The sequence below is a fragment of the Syngnathus floridae genome, chromosome 16 (assembly GCF_059516105.1).
Source record: "Syngnathus floridae isolate MCC-2025c chromosome 16, RoL_Sflo_1.0, whole genome shotgun sequence".
NCBI lineage: Eukaryota > Metazoa > Chordata > Actinopteri > Syngnathiformes > Syngnathidae > Syngnathus > Syngnathus floridae.
In genome coordinates, this window is record NC_142428.1 from 10,078,423 (window position 1) to 10,101,006 (window position 22,584).

Consider the following 22,584-nt stretch of genomic DNA (forward strand, 5'->3'; position numbering starts at 1 on the left):
TTTCCCCCAAAACAGTTTCAAAACTATGACAAGGCCTCGAAATGATCCAAATGTAACCAATCAAAGTTTGCTTTGATTTATTATTGTCTTCCACTTTCACAATGTTGTTGAACATGTTTTTGCGCACACAAAAAGGTTTGATGGTTTAAAAACGTTAATTTATAGGTTCTTTAAAAATTAAACGCTCCAAAAACGCAAACCTCCTATGTGCAAACGCCTAGAAAGGCCTGAAAACACAACCTCAGCAACACCTGCAAATGTACAAAAATAAAATAGTTAACAAAAATTCATCCCAAACATAACATTTGCTACTTTTTCACCCCATCAAAAGGTATGTTTTCCCGCTCTTAATATATGTATGAGTCTTCGTTTCTTGTCCAAAAGAAGCTAAAAGGAAGCAGGACGCTCACAAGCAGATGAAGAGCTCCGTCTCCTGCAAAAGGAGGGGAAAAAAAATGAAAAGAAATTGCCTTGAATGGCGTGATAAAAACTGCAGCCTCACAGTGGCACTGTTGCATTTTGAATTAACGTTTTCTGTTTAACGTAGCAACACAAGATTTGAAGTCTGGCGTTTCGTTTGAAGACATCCTTTAGGCTTGGTAGTGCCCCCAAGAAAAAAATAAAATGAGAAACATGAAGGCAGTTTCACTTAGTAGCTTATTTACACTGGAGATGGAGTCGTTGCCAAACGAGTCCAGGCTTTGCCGCGGCGTGACTTCTGCTTTCACACTTTTCTGTATGCACACTTCGGGTCGTTTGGGCCTGCAAACAACATCGGTTAGCCCTCCGTTTTCAAGTGAAGCAACAGGCGAACGGCGTTCCCAAAATTCCTCACATGTACGATGGCCACACACTCAGGCCCCTGTTGCCTTTCGATGCGCTCGGGAATGAGAATCTTGCCGTCATGTCCTTCAGGAAGTGCAAGAGTTTCTCCGATTCGATGCACTGCTTTGTACAAACGCTCACGTTGATTTGATTTGCTCCCGGTTGCCAAAGTTACCTAACGACTGGGACAAGATGCGCACTCACACGTGCACGAGGGACACGACGCTGCTGAGGTTGGATTTTGTGATCAAATAGGTTTTGGTGAGAAGAGACTTGAGGAACATCTCAAGAAGTCGAGCTGGCCTCCAGTTTAGGGCGTCGACACGTAATGTTTTTCAGTTTGTCATTCACTGGGACCTCAGTGCACTAATCTTTGCAATCAAAACAGATTTTCCAATATCGGTTTTCGTCGCAACCCTTCACCTAGGATAATAACAGTAGCCAGTGTTTTTAGCCAACCACGTTATCAAAACCACTATTGGCCATTCAGCCTTAGTCACATTTAACATGAGCTGCCAAACAATACAACTTATTGTAGTTTTTTTTTTTTTAAACATCCATAGCTGTGGTTGAACTGAGCTCTCGTGATTTTCTCGACATATTTTCCCAAAATATTAGTTTTGACAGTTCCATCGTGTTTTCGTCCCAGAGCCGTTCAAACCCAAATATCAGGACGTTAAAACAAGCAAATATAATGCACAAATGCAGTTTTGAAATCGTAAAATGGATACAAATGATCACAGGTACTGCCATGGCAATCCTTCCTACCTCTGCGTTCTTCTGCATGATCTTTTTGATGCGAGCCTGATACACACATACACGCACACACGTCAGAAACTACCTTGAACTCAATGTTGTGGAAAAGTTTGAGTGTTTCCGACAGTCCACGAAGGCATCACATCGCCAAGCTAATTCCACGGTTCAAAAACAGGCGAGCTACCCTTCTCGTTTCCCAGCCTTTCAAAAATGTTAAATGCAAGTTTTAAGAGAAAGTACTTACCGGTGCGAAACGGACATTAAATCGTCTCTTGTGTGCCGGCATCTTCGCGAGTCTCCTCGGCGCCGCCGAGTCACATTTTGCATCTTTCGTCCACGGAGCATTGCCGCGTCCATTTGTTGACAGCCAGGGAAAGAAGCACGTGACAAGAAATGATTGACAGCCGCGCGAGGAGGGCGACGCCCACCCAATGGCGTGCTGGCGAATCGGGAGAGTCGGGACTTTTACCGGAGGGCCTCTCCAATGTGAGGTGGGTGGGGGCCATCATTTTATAGGCTACAAGTTAATTAATTTTTTTTCATGTTTTTAATTCAATTCATTTTCAATTTGAACCTACAACACCCCTTTTGCATCGCAGTTCTCTTCCCCGTGTCTAAAGTTGGGAGATACCTTTACATGTTCAACCCCCCCTTTCACACTCATTGAAATTGATCGAGTCCAATTTAGCTTCAGGGCTGGATGACGCTCCGTGTTCGGAAGAAGCGTAGCCAGTGGATTAAACGATGGACAGAAAAATAGCCAGGTGGGGCTGAAAAAGCTCGGATACGAAAAAGAAAGGCTTTACAGGATGATGCTGTCAAATGTGCAAAGCTCACAAATATGTATTTAAGAAGACCAACTGAAGAGGAAAAAAGTAAAGAGCCAGGGTTAGGTGCTTAGGGCACAACAAGGGCTAATTAGTATGCTAATATAAAGCTTGGATGCTCTGCTAGCTAATCATATTGCATTTTAGAAGATAATTATACTGCATATAATTTTAATAATGGAAAATAATATTAATAATGCAACATAAAACATAATTGAAATGCTACAGTAGCCTACTAACCATCTTAATTGTGTTTTTTTATCTATCTATCTATCTATCTATCTATCTATCTATCTATCTATCTATCTATCTATCTATCTATCTATCTATCTATCTATCTATCTATCTATCTATCTATCTATCTATCTATCTATCTATCTATCTATCTATCCTTTTATTTTCTGTTATAGTCACCAATTGTCAGCACTTACATAAATAGTGGAGTGGAGTGAAGTGACATAGCGGTGTTCTATTATTGTGCACCTGCCATTGGGCCGGTTGGATTTGAAACTCCTGGGCTGAAAAACGTGAGCAGGGAGACATAATCACGCCTCGTTGATTGAGAAAGTGTTGTTTTCTATTTAATTTGGGAGTCGCTGATGGGTTCAATTGCCTATCTTGTGTGCCGACACCGTGAGTTCGATTCCCACATATGACGGTGTGAACGTGTGTGTGCGTGTGTCTGCGTGTGTGCGTGTGTGTGTGCATCGCACACAGGGCGTGTGTGAAGCGTCAGTGCAGTAGTACTGGGGTAGTAGTGTCTGTAGCTAGTGCATGTTGCTTCCTGCTTGTCACCTTCTGCTTTCAGCTACTGCCACCGGCTCGCCCCTTGACAGAGGTGAAAAGAGGAGCAGAGTGCGTAAGCCTTCTCCTGCCGGTACACAGCCTCTCCACCGTCAAGACTACTGCAGTGCCTCCCCACGGCCACACATGGATACTGGGTACCTTGCGGTCCCAGGCTAAACTGCAGGAGATCTCGGAGCAGCAGTGGGCCCCAGAGAGAAAGCGTGCATGCCCACCGGTGTGTGGACACGCCCTGGTGCCTCTCAACTACTGCCCCAGCTATGGGCAAATAGCACGGGCAGATGGGGCTCATAGCCATGCAAGGCAACCCATCTAGGAGAAGGCCACTCCAATGTAAAACCGAAAACCCCAATGCCTAATGGGTGCACTCATGTGCTATGGCTACGGGAGTCAACCCCTAACAAAAAAACTGTGGAGAAAACCTTCATTAGGCAGTCACCAATAGTGGTGTTTCTGGCAGTCTTCTGCAACTCTCCTCTACAGAAGGTCATCGTGCACTGCATGCCGCTGGAATATGCAGGGAGGAGCCAAGGCAGTGAGGGTAGAGACTGCGCGGCACTCCCCTCACTATAATCTACTCCTTTGCGCAGGCCCGCTCCAGATACTCCCCCCCCCACTTCAACCTCCCCACTCCAAAGTGCTGCGGCGATGGGGAAGGGCGGTAAGTACAGGCCAGGATGTGCCTAGAATCTATGTGCCGTTTAATCCGGCCCGCCAAACCTGAATAAATTGTATTATCAAACTTTTTTTTTGTCATTTTCCCTGCAATTAGTATGTTTCCCCAATAGATGGGGAAGCGCCCGACCGCCCATTTACTCCCGGAAGCTGTATCAGAAAGCTCGGTGCACACTCACAAGTGCGTGTACGTACGAAGTAGTACGGACCCGGCGCACTCCGCGCTCTATTTCCATCAGTGCCGAATTTTGGGTGTGGGCTATGACGTCAGCATTCTCGTAATTCGCGCGCTGAGCTTTCAGATACAGTTTTACGCTAATGCCACCCACAAACCTTCCCCTGGAATCCTTCCATTTAAATAAGTGGCCCGAGAAAAAGAAAGGTGGACACTGAGTGCCGAGTGTTTAAAAAATGTGGACAATTTGGCTCGACCTACATGTGTGAGCAGACGTTCAGCCACATGAACGTCAACAAAGCCCGTCACAGATCTAGGTTAACGGACCGACACCTCAGCTCTATCCTAAGAATTACCACAACAAATTTGATGATGCACTTGCAAAAAAGGGAGACCAACAATACTATTGATTTCTTTATTACTTTATTTAGACGTATTCTTTCACTGGTTCTTCAAGATGATGTATTTGGTCAGAATGTTTGCCGTTTGATGTAATTTCGCCTCATTAGATAAACACATTTAATAAATCTGACCTGCAGGCGCTGAAGTGATGGAAACTATTATTCATAATAACAGTGTCGTATATAATTGATTGATTGATCAATTTTATTTTGAGCTTAAAAACACAAAAATATATCAGTAAAATATAAAAGGAAAAAGAAAAGGAAAAAGAAAACAGGACAATAACAAAATGTCCCTAGCAAGTCGTAAATAACTTAAACAACAACAATTAGGACAGCTCGAAAAGGAGTAGGAAGAAGTTAAAGAACTTTTCAAATCCTACCCCCTATCTCTTTTTGTTAGAGTTGTGCTCACTCCAAATTATTTTGTAAGAAACAAACAGGAGACAAGTAAGTCCTTTTAAGCACCTGCAGGTGGAGAGTCCATTCCTCGCTGTGTGGAGAGCGATGATCGAATGAAGTCTGACTCAGGCCTCTTGCAGGAGCATTTTTATTGAGAGAAACAGAGCGGGGGTGAGAGTGGGGGGTCAGAGTAGACAGGATGGGGCCGAAGCCCCTGGCCTGCTGATCAAAGCACAGCAGGGGGTCTTTCACGATGTTGTGTAAACAAAACAACTTTGATTGCTTCCTCTGCAGCTAGTCAATCAGTTCAGAAGATCTTAGCACTTTGTTCTACTACTTTTGTTAAGACAGGACAAGTGAGTTTAATTATTACAGGTTACCAACATAAGCATAGGATCAAACTAATCTATCAACCCTAACACTTTTATCTATTAATAATACAGATTTTTCTATACCTATGTACTTATATACCATAATTATATACCACACACATTACTACTCCTATGTAATAATACACAATAATCAGAACAATAATACCATGTACTAATATGCAATAATCAGAATAATCAATAATAATCAATGATATAATCATCAATAGCATATAATCAATATAATAATCAACCATCTGTATTTATATAATAACACAGATAGGACTGTTTTACAATACACATACCCCTTTTCCCTATATTTGGCCCAAATCGATAGTTTGTATTTATTTTTAAATTGGTTGATGGTTGGACATTGTTTCATTTCCATGCTCAGGCTGTTTCATAGCTTCACTCCATAGATTGTTATGCAATGTTTTTTGATCGTGGTTCAGCAATTTTGTACTCTGAAGTTCAATGGCTCTCTCAATTCGTAACCTCCTTCTCTATCATGAAACCTTATCTGTAGTTGTTTTGGCAATAAATTATTTCTGGCTTTATACATAAATTGTGCTGTCATTAAATCTATAGTATCTTGCAATTTGAAAACTTTTGACTTTATGAATAATGGGTTGGTATGTTCAGTGTAACTGACTTTGTTGATGATTCTTATGACTCTTTTTTGAAGGATGAATAATGGCTCTAATGAACATTTGAATGTGTTGCCCCAGACCTCTATGCAATAAATAAAATACGGTGAAACCAGGGAACAGAACAGAGTACGGAGTGATTTGCTGTTTAAATAGTGCCGTGCTTTAGCTATGACTCAAATGCTTTTAGAGATTTTTGTACAGATATATTTAATGTGAGGTTTCCACCAGATTTTGTCATTTATTATCACACCAAGAAATTTGATTTCATGTACTCTTTCAATGCAAACACCCTCTATCTGTACTGCTGCCTTGCTGTCAATCTTTATATTTCTGAATATAATGAATTTTGTCTTGCTTAAGTTTAATGATAACTTATTTGTATTGAACCAAGATTTTATTTTGATGCATTGTGATGTGATATTATTGAAAAGCTGCTGCAAATTCTCACCTGTACCAAGGATGTTTGTGTCATCAGCAAACAGAATGAATTTGAGTAATTGAGAAGTTTTACATTATGTCATTTATGTACATGATAAACAATTTTGGTCCCAACACTGACCCCTGTGGCACATCACAAATAATGTTCAACCAGCTTGACTGTACATCTTGAGAATCACTGATAGTAGTTTTTTGATGAAATATTGTCATTTCTATTACGTCACACAAACACTACATCCTGGTTCAGCCCCCTGGTCTAAATTTAGAACCAAATTCGGCCCGCCAGTCAAAGGTTTGCCCACCCCTGATGTAGCCCAACCCTGCACGCTAGGTGGCGTGAGACATATGGTCGCCAAGGAGCAGGATGGAACAGCGCTCCTCTCCGGCAGCCTCTCATGCAACTGAGCACCTCCTCCATGCTCACCCTGAATAGGGAAGGGCCTAGAAAAGGTGGCCTAAAAACGGTCTGTTCTGCTCAACCCGGGCAGCCTGCCGCAGTTGCTGGGTCATCCCTGTATGGCATAGAATCTATGCGGTCGAAAATATAAGAATAAGAAAATCTACGTCAATCTCATCACTGCAACCTGGAACGTCCGCACACTTTTGGATGCGCGTGATGACTCTTGTCGCCTCCGAAGAAGAACAGCGCTAGTTGCCCAGGAGCTGACGAGATACAACATCGATTGTTGGAGCCAATTTAGTTTCCTTAGCTTAAATTCTTATTTTTGTTTAAGATTCGTTGGCCTTGGGCAGGGGTGTCCAAGTCCAGTCCTCGAGGGCCGCATTCCTACATGTTTTCCAAGTTTCCCTCGTTAAACACACCTGTACAGGAGCCTAATCATTGAATCAGGTGTGTTTAACGAGGGAAACTTGGAAAACATGGAGGAATGCGGCCCTCAAGGACTGGACTTGGACACCCCTGGCCTTGGGCCATGGACTTTTATTTGACAAAGCCTTTGGTCACCTGATCAGTCACCTGATCAGGGAAATAAATAGGCTGCTCCCACTTCGTCGTCAGTCTCAGTTAGACCAAGAAGGAAGATAATAGTGACGTAGTTTTTTACTGCTAAAAGGCTGTTTCAACCTACTTCTAGTCTGCTCCAAGCTTGAAATTTTTGGAACTTGAAACTTAGAATTTAGAAAACAAACTTGAGTTTACTTCTTGGACCCTTTATGTTGAAACCTTAATTGAATTACAAACCATTTGGATTTGTACCTGTGTGCCACCTGTTTGCCTGCCTGCCATTCCCCCTCCCCCCTTGCCTAGCTTGGCCTACCACCTTTGCCTGCCTGCCATTGCCTCTCTCCCTCAGCCTGCATGCCTGCTTGCCTCCATTTTGGACATTCTACCTCCACCTTCGAAAGGGTATGAGCAACAGCTGTACACAGTGTTTTAAGGTAAGCGTGTGACAAGAACTATACAACATCTAACCTTTAAAATTTAAACTCAACTGAAACTGACACATCGATATTGCACCTCTCAGCGAAACCCACTTCCATGGAGAGGACTCTATAACAGAGGTGGGAGAAGGTTACACCTTCTTCTGGAAGGGGCTTCCGGAAGGCTCCCGCCGTCTCCACGGTGTAGGTTTTGCTATGCAATCAAGCCTACTTCAGAGGATCCCTGAATCTCCAGTTGGCATCAGTGAAAGACTGATGACCTGGCGGATTCCCCTCACAAACAATAGATATGCCACCCTCATCAGTGCATATGCTCCAACACTGGATGCTGACCCTGAGTGCAAGGAACTCTTGAACGCCTCCCTGCACACCGCCATGAATAAAACAGCTCCCACCGACAAGCTCATTCTACTCTGCGATTTCAACGTGAGAGTGGGCTCTGACAGTGTTTTATGGAAGGATGTGCTTGGGCAGCACGGTGTTGGTAAGCTCAATGCGAATGGTCTCCGCCTCCTCACATTTTGCTCTGAGTATCGACTGGTGATCACAAACACCTTGTTCCAGCTGAAGAACAAGTTCAAGACCTCCTGGCAACGTCCTCGCTCCAAACACTGGCATCTCCTGGATTACATCATTGTCTGCCAAGCTGACAGGAAGGAGGAGCGAGTCACCAGAGCCATGCGTGGAGCTGACTGCTGGACAGATCACAGTCTAATCAGAGCCAAACTCATCCTGGAACTCCGTCCTCCTCTCAGGAAAACACCACCCTGCAGGCGGCTCAACTGTGATGCACTGAAGTCCACGCACTCAGTCAACCTGCTCAGGGAACAGATTGCTCTACAATTGTCTAAGATCCCTGAAACACCAATTGATGTCAACATCAGCGCTACCTGGAGCACCCTTCGCACTGCCATTCACCAGGCGGCAGTAGAATCCATAGGGTACACCAGATGGAGACACCAAGACTGGTTCGGCAACAGTGCACCTGATATCCACAACCTACTTCAGGCAAAACACAAGGCCCTTGCAGCTCACCTTTCCAACCTCCAATCCAGCTCGCTGAAAGCCAGCTACAACGACATCCGGCTGGAACCCAGCGCACCCTCAGAGCCATGGAGAATGAATGGTGGGTCAAGAAAGCCAGCGAGATACAGCATCACGCAGATACTAACAACTCCTATGCTCTCTACGATGCCATCAAGTCTATCTATGGCCCACAGAGAAAGAACATAGCCCCGGTCAGATCAGTTGATGGTACCATCCTGTACAAGGACAAACAACAGATCCTTGACAGATAGGCTGAGCATTTCAACACCCTGCTGAAAACCTCGTACCCAATCCGCATGGACACACTTGCCGACCCCCCCTGCCTGCCACCCGTCATTGATCTGGACTCCCCCACCTGCTTCGCCGAGGTACGGAGAGCCATCGCCTGCCTGAAAAACAACAAGAGCCCGGGCATTGATGGAATCCCGGCAGAAATTCTAAAGCATGTCGGATACCTCCTCAACAGCAGACTACACCAGCTGATCACCACCATCTGGTCATCTGAAGTCATCCTGCAAGATTGGAAGGATGCCAACATCATAACAATCTTTAAGCACAAAGGTGACAAAGCAGACTGTGGGAACAGCAGAGGCATTTCCCTCTTATCAGTGGCCGGGAAGGTGCTAGCACGGATCATGCTACTCCGTCTAGCATCCCATGTCAGTGAAAACATCCTGTCTGAATCCCAGTGCGGCTTCCGGTGTGAGTGAGGCACTGTTGACATGATTTTTGTTGCTAGACAGGTACAGGAGAAATGCAGAGAACACTGCAAAGACCTGTACCTAGCTTTCATTGATCTGTCCAAGGCCTTTGACACAGTCAACCGGGAACTGTTGTGGGAAGTGCTGGGGAAGCTGGGGGTTCCACCCAAGTTCAGAAACCACCTGCGTCAGTTCCACGACGGGATGCAATCCTGTGTGAGCGTTGGTGGCCAACGATCTACATTCTTCAGTGTGGATGTGGGGGACAAGCAAGGGTGTGTTCTAGCACCAACCATCTTCAACATTTTCCTCTCTACCGTCACCCTCCTCTCTCATAAACTCCTTGACCCCTCCGATGGGGTACAGATACAGTACAGATTAGATGGCAACCTATTCAATATTCGGCGCCTCCAAGCCTTCACCAAAACCACCACCCAACACATCCTACAGTATGCAGACGACTGTGCTCTCCTCGCTCACTCACCACAGTCCCTACAGCGTGCGCTAAATGTGGCCACCTCCTTGTACAGCGCCATTGGTCTTCAAATTAATATCAAGAAAACACAGATAGTTGTGCAAGATTCCAGCCCCCAAACCTGCGCGCCCACCTTCACCCTCGATGGTCATCCCCTTGCCATTGTCCCACACTTCACCTACCTAGGCAGTATTCTGTCCCCCTCCTGCAACATTGACGACGACATTCAGGTCCGCATCGGCCTGGCCTCCACTGCCTTTGGCAGGCTCAGCTCCAGGGTCTTCCAGAATAGGAGTCTTTCTATCTCCACCAAAGGCAGTATGTCTGTCTACACTGCTATATGGCTCAGAAACCTGGACACCCTACCAGAGGCACATACGAACCCTAGAGGCCTTCTACATCCGCTGCCTGCAAAGGATCCTGGGTGTGTCTTGGGAAGACAGACTATGTTGAGATCTTCGACCGGACCCACACACTCAGCATTGCCCTGCTCCTTGCGCAGAAACATCTACGTTGGGTAGGTCATGTGATCCGTATGCCTACCCACCGCCTCCCTAGGCAGATCCTCTATGGCCAGCTTTTGGGTGGTCAGAGATCTGCAGGGGGGCAGAAAAAGCGCTACAAGGATCACCTCAAAACCCTCCTGAAGAAGTGTGACATTACACCTACAGCACTCGAGTACCTGGCTGCTGCTCGCCACACCTGGAGTTCCACCTGCCACCAGGGTATTACTCACCTTCAGGTGCAGACCACAGAGAGGAGGATACAACGCCGTGCACAGAGGGATCAGCGTGCTGCAGGGCCAACGCCATCTTGTACCACATACCCCTGTCTCTCATGTGGCAAGACCTGCGGATCATGCATCGGCCTGCACAGCCACATGGCTATGCACTGCCGCAAAACACCCCAATAACTGTCCATACTTTTAATCTGGCGCAACGTCATCATCGAAATCGATGGACTGCCCCTAAACTAAGCTAAGTGTGTGTGTTTAACAAAATGAAAGTGTGTTTTTCAAATCACACACATGCACACCGTCATATGTGAGAATCGTACTCATGTTGTCGGCACATAAGACAGGCAAGTGTACCCCTACACCATCAGTGACTCCCTATACAGAGTATATTTCTTTGGTTTATCCCCACCCCTTTTTACAGTATTCTTTTTTTAATATATTTTTTTCTAAATATTTTTCGTGTTTTTCGAAATATTTTTTTTGGGGGGGGATCGTATAGTTTTGAGCGAGCGAGCAAAAAACAATAAAAACAGTAGTTGCGCTGCATTGCCGCTTGCTGCCTGCCGGGGGCAGCAGAGTGACTGTTTACAGCGCAGCGGCACGTCGACGAGAGCGCCGCAGTACACCGTGTACAGTCTGAGAGTCGCAGTCGGCCGTGGCACTAGTGGGAGTAGCCAGTAGCTCCGAGCTGCCTGCTTGGTAGCGTGGACTTGACACGCTCACTCGGGACCGCGTCATACTTTTAAGCCTTTCAAAAGTTACGCCAAGTCCAAGGCAGCTCGAGCGACAACGCATCGCCGCGCCACTCGGAGGTAAACGCCCGACTGACGTAAAACTCGCCACTCGCGGGGCTCAACGACACTTTTCCTCCGGGGCTAGCGGACAGACGTGTGCGCGGTGAGGTTAGCTCGCTAGCCTGCTAGCTGGCTCAAACCGACTCGGGCTAGGCAGCTAACGGTTAGCATCGACTTGAGCTAGGTGGCTAACGGGAGCGACTCGGCCTGGAGCCACTCGGGCTAGCTGGCTAGCGAGATCCAACACACTTCCCACCCCCCTTGAAAAAGTTGTTTACCTCGACTTGTGGATGCGGACACCCCACCAGATTTTTGTCCGCTTTTCTCTAGGATAGGAACGCAAGGACCAAAAGTTCACCCTGGATTTTAGCACGGCGGCTTTTGCGAAACAAGCAGGATCATGTCAAGCGAGCTGGAAATTGGTCACTTGGACTCCAGTTTGACAGCACCACCGCCCGCGGCGGCGAGCTCTCGCGGAGCCGAGCAGGAGAAACCGAACCCCCACAACAATAATCCCTCGGAGGCTGAGCGGGCCGCCGAGGTAGGCGCGGAGGAGCGACGAGCGGAGCAAGGCGACTGCAAGCCGAGCCTCGACGACGACGCGGTGACCAAGAAAGTCGTCGAGGCTCCGCCGCCCAAAGTCAACGCGTGGACCCGCAGGACAACGAGCAGGGTGCCGCTCCACAGCGTCCACTCGTCGGCCTCACAAGACAGAGGTGAGCTGATTGCTGGCGAGCGATTGTCGAGTAGGACTTTCGCACGTGTCGTGTATGCGTGCTTGGACTTTGACATTTTGAATAATCCCGCTGGGCCACGAGGGATTATTAATCTCAAAAGGCCACATTTTAATGTGAGCATGTCAACATTTGAGAGGACCCCTGCACCCACCCCTTTGCCCCCCCCCCCCTCCTCCCTCCCTCTTCTGTGAGCACCACGTGTTGATTGCTGACAACTGCTACTTCTGTAGCTGTTAGCATGTAGCCCCACCCGTCCCTCCTCCATCGCCCCCTCCCTGGGAGGGATGCCAGTGTCAACCAGGGGAGCCGCAAAAGGCAGTTTAAAATCATTCCCCATTGTCCCTTATAGTGACTTGGCCTTGATGTCAAGATGTGCAAAGGTTTAGTTAGGTTTTCCGCTGTGCTCCCAGTCAATAGTTTTAGAAGGCAACAGCAGTGGGTAAAGATTCCAATCGCTGGATGCATCGCAGAACTCCCCTCATAATTCCATTCAACCTTCTGAATTGGTTAATAAATCGCAACCAGAATCGAATGGCAGAAATTGGATTGTGAGGCTCTGACCAACATCCCCCACTTCAAAATAAAATAACGTCTTTTGTTCTGTACTCTGAAATGACAATTGCTGCTACACATGGGATCATGGCGCTACGAACCAGAATGTAGTCTCAACATTTGAGTCATTTCAATAGTGACCTTAGGCAGATACAAGCAATGAACACAGAGGTGGCATCCATAATTAAACATTCTTCAAGGTTAACCTTTGTACAAAGTCAAGCTAAGTGCTGGACTGCACATTTAAAAAAACTTGACAAATTGGGCTGGTCAAAGTCTTTGCACCAGTCACGAGATCAAAGTCCTTATTTGGTTTTTAGGTCGTAGGAAATATCCTTTTCTCCAATTCCTCCACCGTGGGTGCTTTTGTGTTGGAAAGCACACACAACGCCCCCCAAAATTGATCGCACCACCACCACTTTGCTAAACAGTCGCATGCGACTTTGACGTATTCAAGAATTGTGACTGGTCAATGTTGCAATTGGTTTCCTGAAGTTGGTTGCTGAAAACGTCTTTCTTCATTCTGTTTGGTGTAACAAAGCGGCTTCCAATTATGTCATAAAGCGCACGTGTCATGCACTGTTTGAACTGATTGAAAATGAAATTGTGCTGCTGTCATCGGCAGACTGTTTTCAAGCACGACTCAAGTCAAGTGTCAGCATTTTTTCTTTAGAGAAAGCTGTAAGAAAAATATTTTTGCTCTTTCAAGTTTTGGGCCACCTTTGAGGCCCGTTTGCCCCCCCAAACTCTGGGCAACAAAGTGCCGCCGGGCACAGGCAATGTGTTTGAAAGAAAGTCATGCGAGTGTTTGTAAGGTTAGCTTCGCTATATTTGACCGCCGTGGTGACTGTGGCATCATTTTACAGCCCAGGCTTCTTGTGGCTGCCCGGCCGGCCGGCCCTTTGGCCTCTTATCTTGTTGGCCGTGCTCTGGCAGGCGATGGGGGGGGCACTCCTCCCTGACTCAGGCGGCCAGCGCACGTTTTGGGCTTGGACATGGTGCACACACATGCCAAGCGACTTTAGTTGTCGTCGTTTGACTCCAAAACGGACCCGAGTTGCTGACCCCTTGATCGTCTGTCTGCAGATCAGCAAAACGCTCTGAAGGTTGTGCGTGCCAGCAAACCCAGAACCCGAAAATCCAGCAAGGTAAGGACCGGAACTTTTTCTGAATTGTTTCTGAATTTCCACACGGCTGGAATGCCAAACCTTATTTGGCTTTACCCCCCCATACACACACACACACACACACACACACACACACACACACACACACACACACACACACACACACACACACACACACACACATTGGTAAAAGTGTTGTGTTGCAAGAATAGGATAAAAAACATGTCCCTTGAGCTGCGGTTTGACCTGCCGTGCCCGCCTTCACGCTGGAAAAGAAGTTGTGGGAATTTGGGCTGGCAAAAGCTACATCTGCTGCTACAGCTTGCCAGCACCAATGTGCAAAGTGCTTCTTTCTTTCCAAAAAAAAAAAAAAAAGCATTTTTAATGAACCCAAACTCATTCGTGTTTGATTTGTCGACTTGTTTTTCCACTGCAAAAATGTAAATGAACATCATGAACTCTCAAATAGATGACAGCGAGCAACTTCTGACTGGAAAGCGCAAGAATTGTTTTATGCACACCGTGAAACCTAAAAAGCTCTGAGAACCGAAAAAGGACAATAAAAGAAAACCTAAATTGCACAGTTCAAATATAGTGAGGCAAATATTGCGCTGAGATTTCGCCAGCACTCGTGCCGGTTGCATGCTGCTCCTTGACGTTTTTTTTGGTGGTCATTGGCCCTATTCAAAATTGCGATTGGCAGTGAAGCAACGTGTTGGACTCGCACGTGGGTGAGCGGGCGTGTTAGCTCAGCCAAAGCCTTCGCCCGACCTCGCTTGTCCAAACTTTGCGAGTCCAAAGTAAACGTTGTGTCAACGCAGCAACTGTTGACCTGATTCTGACTTTTTTTTTTTCTTCTCCCCCCAGTCGGGAGACTTTGGCGACATCACAAACTGGCCGACGCCCGGTGAACTGGCCAAAGAGGTAAGACCACCATTTAAAAAAACGAACAAAAAAAAGGCACAAAGTGGACTATGAATTTGACACTTGAATTTCCCGGGCATCAAGAAAGGGTAACTTATTTCCAGAAGACGTCAGACGATTTGCTTTTCTTCAAAATAAAAAAAACAAAACACCCAAACATCCAAATAATGTCACAGAAAAAAATAAGACATTTTTTTTCCTTCTTAAAGAAAAAACTAATTGGGTGCAAAAAATTGGATTTGGCACATATCTCATGGAAATGTGTACTTTTGAATTTACCTTAGGGGAATGTAAGGGAGGAAGGAAGTCTGAATATACGGAGTGAATTTTCTGATGATGGCTTTTTGTATGCGTCCAGCGGCAACAAAATGTGGTAAACAGCAGCAGCAGCAGCAGCGGTGGTGGCAGCAATGCCAACAAGAAGCCGCCGTCCTCCCGCCGGGACAAGGACAAGAAGCGGGAACGACCCGAGCGCAAGTCCGAGAGCAGCCACGACGGTGGGGGAGGCGAGAGCAAAGAGAACTGCGAAACGCAACGTCGGGCGGAGCCGCCAGCCGTTGACGGAGACGCCAAGCCGGGACAGGACGTCAAGACGGCCAGCCCCAAGAAGAGAGGAGGTGAGGCCGACATTTTTAAACCGCGCCATGCACTTAATGGCCAATTTGATTGCAGCGTAAAGTCAAAACATGCCATAACCGAAAGGTTCAACGAGACCGCGATTAAGTCAAAGAATCCCAAACATGTCAAGCACTCGTAAAATGCCGTCGCCGCGTCAATGTCGCTCCAAGAAGGCAGCCGTGCGCTTGTGTGTCAGCTGTGTCTGTGTGTGTCGCTAGGTAACAAACGCAAGTGGGTCTCCCTGCCGCTAGAGGACGCCACACGGGAAGGCAGCAGCGACGGCGGCCCCGCTGGGACGCCCGGCGGTGGCGGTCCCGCTGGGACGCTCGGCGGCGGCGGCCCCGCTGGGATGCTCAGCAGCAGCGGGACGCCCTGTGGTGGCAGCGGGGCGCCTGGTGGTGGCAGCGGGACGCCCGGTGGTGGCAGCGGGACGCCCGGTGGTGGCAACGGGACACCCTGCGGCGGCCCTGCGTACTCTGACGCGGAGCCTGGCAGCAGCTCACCCGATCCGACGTCACCCAGCCACGCGTTGCAGAGCAGTAACAACAACAACAACCGGCCGCAGGACACCGGAAAGAGTAAGAGACCCAGTCACAAACGACGCCATAAATATGGCGACAAGCCGTCACGCACACATGCCTGCAAACGCACGCTCACTTTGCTTGCCAGCTTGGAGGAGGGAGACGCGCGACTTGGCAGAGAGCGATGGCGGCTCCCGCGGGGGCGTCCGAGGCCGGGGCAAAGGACGCGGACGGGGCAGGGGTCGTGGTAGAGGTATGTGGACATGCCAATGACCCCCAAGACCGCCCCATGAACGCTTGCCCCGCCTCCTTCCAGGTCGCTTTGAGTACTCGCAAGGCTACCGCGAGGGAACGGATGGCACCGCCTCGGAGTTCATCGGCGGCGGGATGGTTTACTACTACGACGACGGGAACAAAGTGCAGATGTATACTGTGGACGAGAAGCTTCTCAAGGAGTACATCAAACGACAAATGTGAGTTCCTCAATGAAAAAATTCAATTGCATGTCAAGATCTCAATAGCACAGTTATATTTTGTTGTCGTTGGATCGGCTGGCGGTGGCGGCGTCATCCTGATGTGTGCGTTGCAGTGAATACTACTTCAGCTTGCACAACCTGGAGCGAGACTTCTTCCTAAGGAGGAAGATGGACACGCAGGGCTTCCTGCCCATCTCGCTCATCGCCAGCTTCCACCGCGTGCAAGCACTCACCACCGACGTGGGCCTCATCGTAGAGGTAAGAGCACTGACCTGGTGGTAACCTAGCGGCGAGCTGATGCATCTTGTGTTTTTGGCCCAGGCCCTGAAAAGCAGCAAAGAGGTGGAGGTGGTGGACGACCGGGTCCGATGCAAAGCGGAGCCCGAGCGCTGGCCCATCCCCGCACCACCTGTCGTGGGCTCGCCCCACACCGACTTCTCGCAGCTCGTTCACTGTCCCGAGTTTGTTCCACGGCAGAGCGTCGCCAACGCTGGTCAGCAATCAGCTTCATTCCGCCTCTGCTCTTCATTACTTGCTAGCCTCATCTTTCACCTATTGTCCTTTTTTCAATTTTACTTTTCCACATGCATAAATGTTAAAGCCAGTGACATTTACACCGGAATATTTTTTGGCTGAGATCCTGACCAGATTTCAGGAAGTAGCCCCATCAGACCAATGCGTCTGAATAGGCTGACAAAAATAGATGACAACGGTGTCGTTTAATTGGTGCAAATCATCATCAGACTTCAAATGTTGCCTCTGCAGTTTCATTGAACACGAAAGAGGCTGCCACTGAACCGACTGCGTCTCAAGACCCCGCAGATGAGCCCCAACCTGCCAGCCAGGAAGTGGCGCCCTCTAGCGACGCCCCCGCCGACACCTGGATCCAAGTGGAGAAACGTCACCGGCACACCTCTGGCAAAGCAAAGGTACCGCGATCGACTGCAATGTCAACTCGAAGTGTCGTGCTTGATTGGCTAACGTTATCGATGATGCGTTGAAGGAGCGTGGTGAGGCTGCGCCCCCTCTGCAGCAGCAGCGCGCTGCCCCGGAGGCCGAGCAGGAGGAGCTGGACTTCATGTTTGATGAAGAGATGGAGCAGATGGCGCCGCGCAAGAACCAGTTCACCGATTGGTCGGAAGACGACGACTCGGACTACGAGCTGGATGACCAGGATGTGGACAAGATTCTGATTGTCACGCAGACGCCGCCGTACCTGCGAAAGCACCCCAGCGGCGACCGCACCGGCAACCACGAGTCGCGCGCCAAGCTTACCGCCGACCTGGTCAAGGCCATCAATGACGGCCTTTACTACTACGAGCAGGACCTGTGGAAGGGAGCCGAGCAGGCCGACTGCACCAAGGTAGCATCTTAGCAACTTACGCCATCGCTGGGGCACACCATGAGGCCCGACCTCGGCTTTCATTATCCTGACGCAGCGTTCAGACTGAAATTATTAAATATTCAACTCAAACCGAGATTGATCATGTCAAGTGGAGCGTGCGCTGCGATCTTTCACTAGAAAAAATAACTAGACGTTTTGCTTGGTGAATATAAAACAAGGAGTGAAACCATACGGGCCCAATTCTACGGGAGTTGGCTTTTTTTTTTTAACTGTTCCTCCGTCAATTTTTTTAGGTTCTAAATTCCTCACTTGTTCCATTTTGCCCTTGTTTTTTTAAAACGGGTTTTTTAAGTGTTCAACATGTGGGAAATGTCACGCCTGAATGCGCACACACGCCCGCATCAAGGTTACTTTGTCCACTGCTGTATAACGTCCAAAGTCCCTTGCGTCACATCTGTTTAGTGTCTCACGCACAGTCGCCGTGTTCCTACTTTCTTATCGGCCTTTTTACAACCAGTGGAGAAAAGAAATTGGAAGGTCTTCCCCTCCTGTCTTCAGCAGGAAGTGGAGAACTTCAATAAGCTGAGCGTCATCAGCCAGGATGAGTTTGACACGCTCACACCCAAACTGGCCGTGGACCCCGATCAGGAAGCGCCGGCCCCGCCCACCGCCGGTGAGCTAAATTGCTACTTGTGCTGCCGGCCCAAGTCGAGCCCATGCTCAACCTTGCGCCTTTTCAGGGTCCGCCGAGACGGAAATGGCTCGCTCCTTACCCACAACGGTGCCGGAGTCACCCGGCGCCCACCAAGCCCGTACCCCGAGAACGCCGCGCACTCCCGGGCGCCAGGACCCGACCAAGGCGCCCCGCTTTTACCCGGTGATGAAGGAGAGCGGGGCCGTGGATGGACAGGTCAGCTCCACGGCTAACTAATGCCACCGGAAGTGGTCCTGAACATTTCGGCCCGTGTTGCAGATGCCCAGGAAAAAGAAGACCCGGCATAGTTCCAACCCGCCGCAGGAGGCACACATTGGCTGGGTCATGGATTCGCGTGAGCATCGCCCGCGATCTGCCTCCATCAGGTCAGCCTTGCATCGATGTGGGACGTCCCACTCTCCTTTTTGTTTGGTTTGCCTTGCCCTGGCGTCCATTTTGAATTCTGCTGACAGGCACTCGCTCTCTGGTCCTCCTTCCCACAGCAGCTCCAACGCTTCGCCCTTGGAAGGGGCTCCGCCCATGGGCGGCTACGTGTGCACGCCTCAGTCGCTGCCCAAGTTCTGGCATCCGTCGCACGAGCTACTACGGGACAACGGCTTCACGCAGCAGGGCTACCACAAGTACAGACGGCGATGCCTGAATGGTAGCGACGACAGAGCCGCAAGCAAGCGCTAAGGGTTTTGTGTGCCACCGCCTTTGCTGACGCAGTGTCCCTCTGCTTACTTGTGCTCAGAGCGTAAGAGGCTGGGCGTCGGCCAGTCCCAAGAGATGAACACCCTGTTTCGGTTCTGGTCCTTCTTCTTGAGGGACAACTTCAACAGGAAGATGTACGAGGAGTTCAAACAGTACGCGCTGGAGGACGCCAAGGACAACTACAGGTGAGGACGAGGATTCCCATGGTCTTTCTTCAAATATTGGCCTCCGCTCAATTAGATGACGTGCCTCAAATAAACGATGGACGCATCGCAGGTACGGCTTGGAATGCCTCTTCCGTTACTACAGCTACGGCCTGGAGAAGAGGTTCCGCTTGGACCTGTTCAAGGACTTCCAGGAAGAGACCCTGAGGGACTTCGAGAGAGGTAACGATCAGTCACCCTCTGGTTTTGCTTGTTTGTTTGTTTGTTTTTGTTTGTTTGTTTCAATGACTGTCTTTCTCCTGCAGGTCAGCTGTACGGATTGGAAAAGTTCTGGGCCTTCCTGAAGTACTCCAAGATGAGGAATCAGACTATCGACCCAAAGCTTCAAGAACATCTCTCCCAGTTCAAGAACCTGGAAGACTTCAGGGTGGTGGTGAGTGAGTCACACTTTTAAGTCGGACCTTGTAGGGTATACTGCATACCACTCAAAGATTTCATTGGAAATGAGTCAGACCGTTGAAGACCTCATTAAAAACTGGCCTGGACCAGCTTGGCTGTCATACTGTAAACCAGTTAGGTCCTTGAAGGATAGACTGGAAAGCAATTAGTCATTCTTAGCTCCTTGAAGACCTCAGTCAGATCTCAAAGGCCACACGGGATACCAGTCAGGTCTCACAAGACCAAGGGGGGAAAATGTATTTGACGGCCAAGGCTGCTCTGGAATGTCTTTGTGGGTAGCAGTGAGGTCCCGGAAGGCCAAAATACTTCTCTCTATGTCAAATGAGCGTCTGATAAGCTGTAAGAGTGACAGACAAACCTGTGTGCCAGCAGCCCCCCATGGGAGAGGAAGGAGGCCGGAGGAGATGCCATTCATCATCGGCTGGGGACGACGGCCGGCGTCACCGTCACCCCTCCAACTCTACCTCAAAACCGATGCAGGTGTCCTCCAAAGCGCCGCCGACGCACCATAAAGACGGAGGAGCCCAGAAGAAGGTGAACGAGCCCAAAGCGAGGAAGGACATGGAATGAAGATGCCAAGTGTTGACCTGACGTGTTGTTTGCGGCATTTCACTTCAGAGACGCCGTCGTGATTGTCTACGCAAACGTTTACAACACCAAATGCATTCCGTGCATTTTGAGCCCTCACTTTTGCCAAACTCGATGGATCATCACTTGATCTGTAAACTGCCAAGGGGGCTGTCCTCCTGTGCCTTAATCTGTTCCGCCCTGTCTTAAATGTACTTTTCTTTTCATCCATAAGATTAAAAGGAAAAAAAGTTTTAATTTTGACAATCAAGTCAACACTTTTAATTCAAGTACATTTTATGCCACCCACATGCTTTAAAAAGTCCCTTGTTGACATAATTTATTCTTTTATTTCTGTTGGTTATCGACTTGATTGATGGTGTTGTCATGGCTTTTTGCTTCATTAATTTCTGCTGGAATCATGGGTTTGAGCGAGCCACGTAAAGAAAACCTAAAGTGTTTTTCCTTTTTTTGTTCAAAGTTTACTTTATTACGCTTGAGGCTTTTTGGTGCTTTTCGAGCACTTAAATTGCTTTTTTTATTGTTCTTTATTGCTTCAATAGACTTAAAATGGAGGTTTTAGAGCTGAATGACAAGACAAAAATGTAAATACTATGAAAAATATTTGGCTATTCAGTTATTGTTTTATTTTAGGAAGTGATTGATTGGTAGCGTTTTTTGGTGTGTTTTGGGGGGAATAAGTAATGCATGTTAATAACTTGTACTGTAAAAATGCCCAAAAAAATATTAAATAATTGATTGTATGAATGTACGTTGTGATAAGCTCTTTTTTATCTCCATTTTTTGAGTTACGTTGTCAAATAATTTAATCTTGTTTTGAATTGTTAGTTTTTTACTTCGTCAGACAAATTAAGCTTTTTTTTAAAAATTTTTTTTACTTAGACTAGTTTTGACATTTTCTGCTCTTTGAAAGCTTTAAAAACTCTTGATCATCAGTTTAGATGGATAATTCCGGTTACGTACCGGAAGTGTCACCAAACATCGAAACTAGTCGAGGTTAGAAAAAAAGCCTTATTTGTTTGATTAAAAGAAAAAAACTTAAAAGATTTTGTTAATAGTGATTCATAAAACTCGATTAACAGAATTTCGTGACAATGGAGAATGAAACTCATACAACAAAATATCAAATTTGTTTTTTCTTCAAATATTTGTATCTCTCCAAAAAATGTCATCTGTCTAAATTACAGTGGAGCCTCGGTTTTCGACCACAATCCGTTCCAGAAGGCTGTTTGAGAAGTGAATCGTTCGAATTCCAAATCATGTTTTCCCATTACAAATAATGGAACAAAATGTAATCTGTTCCAAACAAAAAACGCCGTCTTTAAGCATTTTTTCATTTGCGCATTTTTGTCCGATCGCGCAACAGCAGCACACCGCCGAACGCCCAACTGTAGCGCGTCGCCAACAGCGCAACTGCACCGCGCTGGTCACATTATTGTGACAAGAGCCGTCGCTGAAATTTAGAAAATATTTTTAAAGTCCTGATGTACTTTCCAAAATTTAAGTGAACATCAGTGCGCAGAGAGCTTAATTTTGTCCGATCACGCAACAGCAGCGCGCCACCGACCGTGCAACTGCACCGTGCTGGTCGCATTATTGTGACAGAGCGATCGCTAAAATTTAGAAAATATTTTTAAAGTCCTAATGGACTTTCCAAAATTTAAGTGGACCTCAGTGCGCAGGGAGCTTAATTTGGTCTGATCGCGCAACTGCAGCGCGCCGGGCGCTCACTGTCGCATTGCTTTAGGACCGTCCTTGTGTTTTAGGATAGCTTTACTGCTCCCACTTGCTTCCTTTCGAGGCATGATCAGGGTTGATGCAATCCTCAGAGTAACGAGAACGTAATAACGAACGGAGTCAGTTGGCATGCGGGTCCTCTCGGCTCATCTCGCGAGGTTCGACAACCGAATTTCGTCCGACATCCGAAGCAAAAAATCTCAAATTTTATGTTTGAATGCTGATTTTTTCGAGAACCGGGACGTTCGAAAGCCTTGGCTCCACAGTATTTGGAAAACTCTTGGCGTAGCCCAAAGGCGTGCTTTCTATGTCGTTATTTTGGCAGTACGGGTGGCAAATGAGGACAGACATCAGGTAGCAACACAAGTGGGCGGTGACGTGCTGCTTTCATAAACCCCTCGGAAATTTGATTGCCAGGCATCCAGCGATGTTAAGAAACAAACGTCAGTATAG

The 22,584-nt window shown here is 47.7% G+C and overlaps 2 protein-coding genes across 11 annotated transcripts; one reads left to right on the plus strand and one right to left on the minus strand.

Moving 5' to 3' along the window:
* Positions 1 to 60: 60 nt before the first annotated feature.
* On the minus strand, positions 61 to 2,049 carry LOC148385643 (uncharacterized). 4 transcript variants are annotated; one of them, XR_015863355.1, is made up of 6 exons: positions 1,826 to 2,049; positions 1,594 to 1,629; positions 836 to 948; positions 666 to 762; positions 321 to 433; positions 61 to 251 (listed from the first exon to the last, which is right to left on the minus strand). XR_015863355.1 is itself a non-coding variant. In XM_088400159.1 (5 exons), exons 1-5 carry the CDS (start codon positions 1,865 to 1,867, stop codon positions 407 to 409), a joined length of 276 nt encoding a protein of 91 aa, XP_088256285.1. In that variant the 5' UTR covers positions 1,868 to 2,049; the 3' UTR covers positions 61 to 406. The 4 variants fall into 4 exon arrangements, 3 of the variants coding, with proteins under 3 accessions (XP_088256285.1, XP_088256284.1, XP_088256283.1); XM_088400159.1 differs by having other exon boundaries at positions 61 to 433; positions 836 to 909; XM_088400158.1 differs by having other exon boundaries at positions 61 to 433; positions 836 to 945.
* Positions 2,050 to 11,272: 9,223 nt separating this feature from the next.
* Positions 11,273 to 21,145, plus strand: larp1b (La ribonucleoprotein 1B). 7 transcript variants are annotated; one of them, XM_088399819.1, is made up of 20 exons: positions 11,275 to 11,493; positions 11,806 to 12,191; positions 13,851 to 13,912; positions 14,759 to 14,815; positions 15,174 to 15,432; positions 15,652 to 16,011; positions 16,103 to 16,207; positions 16,271 to 16,427; positions 16,544 to 16,688; positions 16,752 to 16,923; positions 17,196 to 17,359; positions 17,434 to 17,793; positions 18,334 to 18,448; positions 18,516 to 18,685; positions 18,749 to 18,855; positions 18,943 to 19,133; positions 19,224 to 19,368; positions 19,460 to 19,569; positions 19,653 to 19,780; positions 20,176 to 21,145. In XM_088399819.1, exons 2-20 carry the CDS (start codon positions 11,876 to 11,878, stop codon positions 20,374 to 20,376), a joined length of 3,324 nt encoding a protein of 1,107 aa, XP_088255945.1. In that variant the 5' UTR covers positions 11,275 to 11,493; positions 11,806 to 11,875; the 3' UTR covers positions 20,377 to 21,145. The 7 variants fall into 7 exon arrangements, with proteins under 7 accessions (XP_088255947.1, XP_088255945.1, XP_088255944.1 ...); XM_088399821.1 differs by having other exon boundaries at positions 11,273 to 12,191; positions 18,337 to 18,448; XM_088399818.1 differs by having other exon boundaries at positions 11,275 to 12,191.
* The last annotated feature ends 1,439 nt before the right edge of the window (positions 21,146 to 22,584 follow it).

Coding starts and splice junctions, on each gene's coding strand:
- LOC148385643 (XM_088400157.1), bottom strand. CDS start 1,867: ATGCCGGCACACAAGAGACGATTTAATGTCCGTTTCGCACCG. Junction 763..835: donor AGTGTGTGGCCATCGTACAT/GTGAGGAATTTT, acceptor TGTTGTTTGCAG/GCCCAAACGACCCGAAGTGT. Junction 434..665: donor GCAACGACTCCATCTCCAGT/GTAAATAAGCTA, acceptor CTCCTTTTGCAG/GAGACGGAGCTCTTCATCTG.
- larp1b (XM_088399818.1), top strand. CDS start 11,876: ATGTCAAGCGAGCTGGAAATTGGTCACTTGGACTCCAGTTTGACAGCA. Junction 17,794..18,333: donor AGCAGGCCGACTGCACCAAG/GTAGCATCTTAG, acceptor TCCTGTCTTCAG/CAGGAAGTGGAGAACTTCAA. Junction 18,449..18,515: donor GCCGGCCCCGCCCACCGCCG/GTGAGCTAAATT, acceptor GCGCCTTTTCAG/GGTCCGCCGAGACGGAAATG.